This window comes from Geospiza fortis, unplaced genomic scaffold (genome assembly GCF_000277835.1).
Source record: "Geospiza fortis unplaced genomic scaffold, GeoFor_1.0 scaffold538, whole genome shotgun sequence".
Lineage (NCBI taxonomy): Eukaryota > Metazoa > Chordata > Aves > Passeriformes > Thraupidae > Geospiza > Geospiza fortis.
The window spans coordinates 2359214-2368682 of NW_005054368.1; the positions used below are offsets into that span (position 1 = coordinate 2359214).

At 42.2% G+C, this 9469-nt stretch overlaps 1 protein-coding gene across 1 annotated transcript in view; it reads right to left on the reverse strand.

The window, feature by feature from the left end:
• Window positions 1–6: 6 nt before the first annotated feature.
• INTS2 (integrator complex subunit 2) overlaps window positions 7–9469 on the reverse strand; it is a 14466-nt gene continuing 5003 nt past the window's right edge. Inside the window, exons 11-24 of the mRNA XM_031059829.1 lie at window positions 9173–9241; window positions 8893–9027; window positions 8345–8521; window positions 7921–8029; window positions 7108–7212; window positions 6502–6666; window positions 6142–6343; window positions 5504–5629; window positions 4764–4953; window positions 3996–4265; window positions 2956–3063; window positions 2277–2382; window positions 1938–2114; window positions 7–1104 (exon numbers count right to left, since the gene is read on the reverse strand). Coding sequence (XP_030915689.1) covers window positions 935–1104; window positions 1938–2114; window positions 2277–2382; window positions 2956–3063; window positions 3996–4265; window positions 4764–4953; window positions 5504–5629; window positions 6142–6343; window positions 6502–6666; window positions 7108–7212; window positions 7921–8029; window positions 8345–8521; window positions 8893–9027; window positions 9173–9241 — 2109 coding nt within the window. The 3' untranslated portion in view covers window positions 7–934. The remainder of the gene's footprint in view (window positions 1105–1937; window positions 2115–2276; window positions 2383–2955; window positions 3064–3995; window positions 4266–4763; window positions 4954–5503; window positions 5630–6141; window positions 6344–6501; window positions 6667–7107; window positions 7213–7920; window positions 8030–8344; window positions 8522–8892; window positions 9028–9172; window positions 9242–9469) is intronic.

A 9469-nucleotide genomic window follows, 5' to 3' on the forward strand; every position in this document is an offset into this window, starting at 1 on the left:
AGCAGGAATCCGGGAACACAAACCCACAGGGCTTTCCCACATTCCCATGTGGGAATTCCAGCCTTGCACACAAAACAACCAACCCCATGGTGGAGCAGAAAGGATTTGGCCTTGGAATTGCTTTGGCATAGCTGAAACCTGTCCCTCCTGTCCCTGTCCCTCTGCACAGTCACCCCCACCCAGCATCCATTTCTCTTTTTGATCTTCTGATGACAGCTCTGCACTCATTTCCTCAAGTCTTTTTCATCTCTTTTTTTAAGTTAAAAACCACAAAACCATCTGAGCTGTATTTTTTAAAAATCCCATTTCTATGGCTCATCTTGGCTATCAGCACTTTTTTCTTTTAAATGAATTTTTAGACCAGTTTCAAACTCTCAGTGAAGCCTGGTCCAGCTTTAAATTAAGCTCCTGATTTCATGAACTGAAGCTCTGAGCAATGGTTTGACACAGAAATAAATTTTCTAATTTTCTGAGAACTCAGTGTGAAGGTGCAGGTTTTTGACACCACTTTTTCAAGTATTCCTTGGAGCACTTTATTCCAGCTTGCTCTGCAAGGCCCTGCAGCAGCAGCAGCTCATTTACCTCAAGCAAATTTCAATCCCCAATTTTTCTCAGCCACCATTTTACTGTTTGCCCAACAAAAGGAATATTTCAGTGTTCTAAAACCCTTCCAGGTGTGTTGCTGTGCCACTTCAGGAGCTGAGCAAGCCTGAAAATCACTGTTTCCCTGGAAATTATTCACTTTATCCCTTCAGCCTCAGAAGTTCTCACAAAATCCTGTTGAAGGGATTTTCTCCTCAGCCGTGACTCAATCAAGGAATGAAAAATGTGGACTTTGCTCCAGCTCCTCAGTCCACTTTCACAGCTTTTTCCAAATTTAGGCACCATAAAGAGAGGGAAAAGCTACAGGACAACCTGCCTGGGTTTTTTTTTCCTAAATCCCACTGACACTCATGTTGATGATTTCGATGATGGTGTTCTCCACACACTGGCACAGCTGAACATCAGGGTCCAGGCTTGCAGAGTCCCTGGAGCAGCTTTTGCTGGAGGAATCTTTACAGAGTCCTGAGAAATCGTGTGGCTTCTCCTTCAGCTGCTGGAGACCTAGAAAATGCAGTAAGAAAAGCAAAATAAATATTGAGAATTGTTCTTTCCAGCCATAACACAAATAGGAGATTGCAAAGCTGAGCCAACACCATCCCGTGCTTCACCACAGGTTATTTCCAGAGGCACCATGAAATGTGAAATACAGAGAACTCCTAGAACTTTAGGTTTGTAAGCTAAAGTTTAGAATTAAACCCAAGATTTGACCTGAAACTTTAGAAAAAGCTTCCAAACTTAAGTACTCAAAGCAAGAATATGAATTCATAGTTTACAGCAAAACCACATTAAACTAAGTAAAAAAAAAGTTCAGAGTTTTAAAGCTTAAAATATTGAAAAAATAAAAGTAGTTACAAAAGTAAACAAGAAGGTTAAAATGCATGTGATACATATGCATTTTAATGCATAAACTCTTAAGTTTATGTATCATAACATAATTAGCTAAAAAACTTACACTACGAGTCCATAAGAAGAAATATTTAAAGATTGAGTCAAAAACATAAATATCCTTATTAACAATATTTTATTCATCAATAACTCCTTAAAAAGTCTTGTAAATAAAAGTCTTGTGACCTTCTAAACCATACTATAACCATGTAAACCAAACTCACCCTTCCTACTGATATAAAAGATTTAAAAAAAAAACCCACACCATCAAAACCAATTCAAAAGTGCCATTTCAAATTCCTTCCAAAACTCCCCACAAGTAAATTATCACAACTCCACAGCATTTAAGTAAATAATTAAGTAAATTAAGTAAATTATCACAGCAGCACAACATTTCTGTCTCATCTGCCTGTGCCTGGCCCCTTTGGGGTGCTGAGGCCTTGACTTACGGGTGATGATGGGGTCGAAGTCTCGGGTCTGTGTGGCAACATCAGAGGCACAAACTTGTCCAATCTGGATCAGCAGGGACATGATGTCCTCATAGAGGGGAGGAAAGGCCTGGCAGAAGGACACCAGGCAGGGCAGGGTGGGCATGAAGAATGTGTAACGCTTGGACTGGGTCAGGACTGCCAAGGAGAAGGAAATGCAGGAGTAAAAATAAATTATTATAAAATCTAATGAAGAATTGTTACTTTTATAATAGCAGTTAGACAGACAAAATTGCATTCGGCCCAGAGAAATCCTGCTGGCTGCCCCAGAGGTGGATTTTGGGGTGGCTGGGGTGGTACCTGTGAGCAGGGTCCCCATCACGTTGATGGCCAAACGAGCCACGCTGAGGGATTTGGGCAGGGCATACTGGATACACAGGTAGGAGAGCAGCTGGATGGCAAAGATCTGCAAAAGAGAGAAAACCAATGAAGTTATACAACTTCTAACCAAAGCTCTTCACCACACTTAACAGTAAGTAAATATTCCCTCTTTTACCATGAAGGAAATTGAAGTCAAAGAAGCCTTAACAATAGTTATTATGATTATATTTCTGCTGCTATGAAGAAAAATAACCCACACATATTCAATATTAATCAGTGTTTCAAAATCTCCCCCAGACACTATTGCTCCAAGATTAATGATGAGAAATAAAGCAACACACAATGCTCAACACAACCCTTGCAGAAGATATTTAGGTCTGATACATTCTTGTTTTAACCTCAGATGATCAGCAGATACTTAATACTAGAAAGGATTAAATAAGATTAACTACAAAGTTGGTTTGATACAGAAACAGGGAATCTTTAGCCCAACAAATTCCAGTTGCCTTCAATGCCAGGCCTTTAATTTAATGTAAAAGTGCTACAAATACTCCCTGAGTATCCCAGGCAAGTCAGAACAGGATGTTTTTAGCGACTGTTTTATTCTCCCCCTAGCCAGTATTCCACCAGGGTGAGTACCCACAGTGATTCCCAGTACCTGCTTTTCCAGTTCAGGCTGGGCAATGAGCTCAGGAATGAAATCCAGGCAGATGTGCATGGATGGGATCCCAGCCACTGTCAGTGCCAGAAGCTCACATGGATAACCCTGTGGGATTAAAATAAGAGGTGTGTCAATGGGCCAAAGATGTGTTTGAAAATTCTGCTTCAAGTCAGATTTTAAATTACACCTCTGTTAATGCTTTGTTTCAAAATAAATATATTTGTAACTCCCTTTTGTCCAGAGTTTGCAGCAGGCTTGGAATGCCAAGGCGACAAGAGGCAGACTGGGTACGAACCCAGGCTCTGGATCAATTCTTTATCATCAATATTCAATGATTTATTTGCATGGAAGCTCTCCCTCCACTCCCCAGAGGAAAGCAGACTGCAGTGACCTTTTCCCTCTGTGTCTTTCCTGTGCTCCAAATTTCACCATCAGCCCCAACCTGCTCATTTCACAATTGCCCCATAATGACTTTTTTATCACTTAATCAGTTCCAGGTCAAGGCAAATTAACTCCTTGTAAAGAGTCTGCCATCTGGCAAGGAGCAATTTAATATGCATTAAAAATACATTTGTATTTTAGAAATTACTGATCTTCCCCCTCCTTTTTTTTTTTTTTGAAGGGGCTCAGCTGCTTTTGCAGGGCCAACACTCTAAAGAGATAAACTGTGCCCAAACAAAAAGGAAAGATAAGGAGATGTTTACATTTGAAGCCAAATTAGTTTTGAATAATGGGAATATTAATTTAAAAATAAAGCCAGAAAAAAGTAACCCACAAAAGATGTGGAACGAGTAATTACAAGGTGATTAGGGCAGTTTTCCTTGGCCTAGATGGACAAACTGAAAGGGGCAGAGGCACAAAGGGGGGGAGCAGGCAGAGTTTGTGTGCTGCCTTCTCACTAAACCAAGCACTGGAACAGGGAGGAAGCGTGAGCTCTGCAATGGGAGCAGACAGAAGGACAAAAGTGGGTTATTATAATTTCTGAGGAACCTCCAGCAGCCCTGAGCTCTCCCCACCGTGGGGCAGTGCAGGCACACCTGGAAATGCACCAGTTTGACGATGTTGGGGTCAGCAATGTACATCTGGTGCAGCAGGCAGCAGATCAGGCACTGCACCTCCCGCAGGTTGCACAGCAAGCTCTGCTCCTCCTCTTCCTCCTCCTCCTCTTCCTCCTCCTCGGCCTCAGCCCCCTGGGGGCTCTGGGGGCTCTGCACATCCCTCAGCAAACCCTGGGCACTGCTGCTCTGGCCCTTCTCCTCTTCTGTAGGCAAGCAGATCTCCAGAAGGATCTGCACAGCAGCACTGTCCTGGGGAGAAAAGCCACAGAAGAAGCTTAAAAAAGTGAAATAAAAATAAATCAAATATAAAATAAGGATAATTTAAGAAATGGAAGATTGTCATGTGATTAGGATTTCTACCTATTGATTTTTTAAGTACAGAATGAAAATGACTCAGCTCAAGAATCACAAATCCTGTAGAACATTTTAAAAACTTATTAACTCAAAAATCATATTATAGTGGAAACTCCCTATGTGACATTTTTCCAGGGACGAAGAGATGAAGGCAAAAGTGTTGGTGAGCAGAACAACCACTATCAAAGCAGTAAATCAGCACAATGCTTCAGACTAGAAAAAAGAAAATATTTAACCATCTGAATACAGAGGCTGTTTTCTTTTCCATGGTAACAAAAGTTGGTAAAAAAAAAATAATTTAAAAGGCCTCATTTTTTAATTTCCTGTTTCTGCATTTCTCTTTCATCACTGTTTTTCCTCACATCATGGAATTATTCAGTTCTTCCCTCTTACCTGAGCAGCAAGTAAAGCATTTTTTAACTCTTCCCTCGTAACTTCTGGGGCCTCTGGACCCATTGCACTGTTTTGGGATGGCCTAATGTCCTGCTCTGCTGTTTCCTTCAGGTGAGCATTAAGGTAAGCTTTGGAAGCAAGAAGATATCCATTCAACATGTGCAAAATGATATCCATCAGAGGAGGGCTCCTGAGATGGGAACACAGCAAAACAAAGACTTTTCAGTACCATGAACAAACTAAAAGCACCTCAGCTCCTCCCCTGGCATCACTGACATCTGGGGGAACAATTTCCAAGTGCTGCAAAGACTCCCTTGGGAACTGAAGCCAATCTGCCTCTGTCACATCCACCAGCAGCACCCCCTGGCAGAAACTGCTGCCCAAAAGGATGGAATAACCACAGGCACAAGAGCTGGGAGGATGTTACAGCTAAACCTCACCCACCACCATGTATCAGCAGCCATTTCCAACACTCTGCAAAGCCTCTTTACCACAAATTCACACACTCAAATCCAAAAATGGATGAGCCATGTGCAAATCCCAAAGTTTTGAAAACACAGCTGGACACGATGAAATGCTGGAACAGCAGGCCCAGCTCCACAGTCCTCAGGCCAAGTTTAAAACATAGATTATTAGTTTGTGATTAGTTTAAAAGATGTTTTGAAGTGCTGAGAGTTTTGAGAAGTTTCCTGTTGGACACCTTTGTGTTAAGCAGTCCCTGTGCAGCAGCACAGACTCACCTGTGCACTCTCTGGTCACACCTGAGCACAATCAGGGGGTCAATCATCAGATCATTCTGGGTGTATTTCTGCTGCCGCACCAGTTTTGCTGAAGGCTGCAGGGCATTAACAGTCATCACCCACAACCTAAAACAAGAATATTTTTATAATTTTTTTAATAGAAAATTTGTATAAGGGGTTCCCTAGGCACTTGGTCACTCAGCTATATTTTTCTAGGCCTATCAAGTAGCAAAAACTCAGTTTGCAGCCCTTGAAGTTAAGCAAGGTGCAGCTAACTCACACTCCCTGGACTTACAGCAGTTTTCACTGCAGCAGAGTATCCACTTCATAAAAAAAGGCATTTTCTTACCAAAGTGAGTTCCTGTTCCATCAGGAATTCAGCACAAACAATAGACACCATAAAACCATACTCCTGTCTTTTAAACTGAAGACTTCCTTTCCCCTGAGAACAAATCCTTCCTTTTAAATGCAAAGGTTCAAAATATCAACAAACAAAAAAAAATGCAGCTCCAACAGGTTCTATTCAATCACAGTCTCCAACCTCCCAGCTAAAGGCATTGTGTTATTAGTTTTAAAAGAAAAAGTGGCCTCCCACCTATGTGCAGCAAGAAACCAAACTGTATTTTGAGCCTTGATACCTTCTGGGCATGACAGTGTTCAGAACCATCCAGAGTTTATTGACAGCCTGCAGAATCCCCCGTGGGACTCCAGCTTCCAGCAAAAGATTCATGTTTGAGGTCAACACCTCTGCATAGGGGATCAATTCTCCAGCTGAGAGAAGGGTCAAGTGTTCCAGGATCTGCATCAGCTGGGTGTGATTTCCAGGCAGCATGGAAAAGGCTGGAAAAGAGAAACAACAGGATCTGGGTAAAACTGGACTTCTGCCATTTGAAGCATTGAAGCATTTTGGTTATACAAATGCAGTTTATTCACACACTCCCACATCAACTATATTCCAATCCATTTGGAAAGAATTTACTTGGAATGAAGCTCCTTACCTTCTTGGAGCTGTTTGGGAGAGTGGTTCTTGGCCATGTTGGTGAGGAGCATCCTCCTGAGCAGGGCATCGGTGCCGGTGATCTGCTCCTCGCAGATCCAGTCGTCCACGATGCACAAGTGGGGGTAGTTGGTGGCCAGGAGCCTCAGCAGGGCAGAGTGCAACCCTTGGGGACATCAGGGACATTCACAGCTCAGATTTGAGCAGCTGTATCTGTACCTGAACACATCTGTGCCTTTTATTTCAAGCCCTGAACTGAATGGCTGGCTGGCAGCTCAGTGAGGTGCACGCTCACAGCCTGATACTCCAACAGAGAGAAGTTACTCTTTGGAAAATAACTCCTATACTCAGCCTGGAATATTCAACATTCTCAGGAAATCCCTACTCTAAAACTTGCCCTAGGGAGGTAAGATCTACTCTAAAGGGAACTGCTTTCCTCACACTTTCACTGTGAATCTTCAAACATCTCTGCAATCTCAGTAGCTACTCCTGACAGATTTCAAAAGCAGGAGAAAGGAAAGCAAGCTATGAAAAAAGCAACAGCCCCTGAGCTGAGAACACTCAGCCTTCCTTTTCATGCATCTTAGACCTTCAGACATGTTCTTACCTCCCAGCTCCTGCTGCAGCCCCTGTGCCTGCCGGATGAGGTACTTGATTGGAATCTGATCCATCAGCGCTGAGGAGTAGGACTTGGGTTTTCTCTGCATTGCAGCTACAAGGGAACAGGACAAGAAACCACACGTAGCAGTTACAGCTAAAAACAAGTATTTCCCCAACTGGGTCAATAAGGAAAATGTGAAGCACTTGTCTCTATATTATCCAGGTAAAATTGAGAAAATATCAAAGAACTGCAACTGATTTTATGGTATTTCAGACTTCCTTGATTAGCATGAAGAAAAAAGACTGAAGAATACTTGAAGTTTTGCACCTTAAAAAGGGCTGGTAAAAACACACAGCAGGTATAAACACTGAATTTTCAATGAAGTTTAATTTCATCAATAAAATACACAAAGGTCTTTCAGAACTGGCTTAAAGTCTTCACTTCAAAGGTAAAAATGGGATCATTAAGTATTACCAACTATAAAATTGCCAACTCAAAGAAATTGCACATTTGATGACACGTGAATAAATGAAGATCTCAAATAATTATGAAGCCTTTGTTAATTGTTACTGCATTCCTTAGATGCTCATAAACATTTCCAGTAGCTCAGCTTGGGCCTCTTTTCATATGTGAAACAAATTACTCCACTAGAGAGTTCTAGCAGGAACTTTATGTCCTGAATCTCTACAGCAATGTTTTATTTACTGCAAACACCTGAACTTTCTATGCTGTGCTCGAATCTGACAGCAGCATGAATTTTTCCCTTCCTTGCACCTTATTTTCAGTTTATCTGTTTCCCCCTGATGCTCTCACATTTACCTAGGATCTTTGTGCTGGCCAGCAGTGCCTCTTCATAGGACAGGACATAATAAAGGACGAGCAGCTGTGTGGTGATGCTGAAGCGCTGCGTGGAACGAGCATTTTCTCCCTGCACATAAACCACACACAAATGTCAGGTTGCACTCCCGATTCTTGGGAAGAAAAATTTGGATTCACCCACAAATATGGTGAATATCTGAGTAACAAGAGTCACTTCAAAACACATGACTGTCACTGTAGCAGGAGGGAGTTTACAGGCAGTGAAAGCAAAAAGTGAAGCAACACAAGTACAAAATCCTGAACCCCATAAAGTACAAGAAAGATCCAAACATGTGAAAGCAAAAAGTGAAGCAACTTAACACAAATCCAAAATCCTGAAGCACATTCCCATAAAGTACAAGAAAGATCCAAACAAGATGATTACCCCAGAGAGTCCTTGGAAAACATTCAGGATCTCCTGCTCTGTGACAGGCTGGTTGGTGGCCTCTGGGTTGGATTTAGATGCAGGAGTGAGGATGGAGTTAATGTAGACATCAATGAGGGGCAGCAGCTGAGGGTGCAGGGGGGTGGTGGTTTCACAGAGCTGCCGGTAGATCCAGTCCTGCAAGAGAACAGCCCATGACATGAGCAGAGGCTTTGGCTTTGCAAAGTGTAACACCAGTTCTGAACTGGTCATAAACTCTGTGTCCTGGACCCTGACTCACATATAGAACTTGTCCTGGCTGGAAAATCATTCTGACTACGATTAGACACAGATGGGAGAGAGAGACTTATTGGTTTTAACTACATTAAGCAGCGGTCTCTGGATTGCAGAGCTAAAAATGGGCACCCTACTTTAAAACACAGTTCATTCTTAAATTACATGGTAGGAAGGTACAAGACTCATCAAGAATTCTGCTCCTATAAGTCAACCAGCCTGCAAAACCTCATCAGCATTCAGAATTGTGAACAGAAACAAAACGAAGGTGGTACCTTAATGGATACTTTGTGCTTGGTGAAGGAACGGCTCTTTAAGAGCTGGTAAATGCAGTGAATAGGTAAAAAGCCAGTGATGTTGGCACTCAGGCTGCCTGTCACAGGCACACGGACAGCATGGGCTGTAACCACCTGCAGGGAGAGACAATGAACAGAAAAACCACTCAGCACAAGGTGTCCAAGTCACACAGCCCTGACTGGCATCTCCTTGTTTTTGGGGAATATCCCAAAGGGAAAGGAAAGGGCAAAGGGGAAAAAATCCCTAGGTTGAAAATACCTGTTCAGTGAAAATCTCTTGTGTGAAGATTGTCTTCATTCTGCTCAGTGAGCTGGGCTTAATAACAATCTGAAATTCAGAGGAAGTACTTAGAATTGCAACTTCTATCTTTCTTTTAACTAAAGACTGCAAGTTTATTTTATAAACTGTTTACTTTCAGCCTTTTAAAACTTGTCAGTTTTCCTGGTATCCCAGTCAATTCACATGTGAATCAAATGTCAAACAGAAACATTTTCCAATGTCAGAAGTCAATCACCCAATGCCTTCCTAAAACCTCCCTCCCCAGCTTTTCCTTCT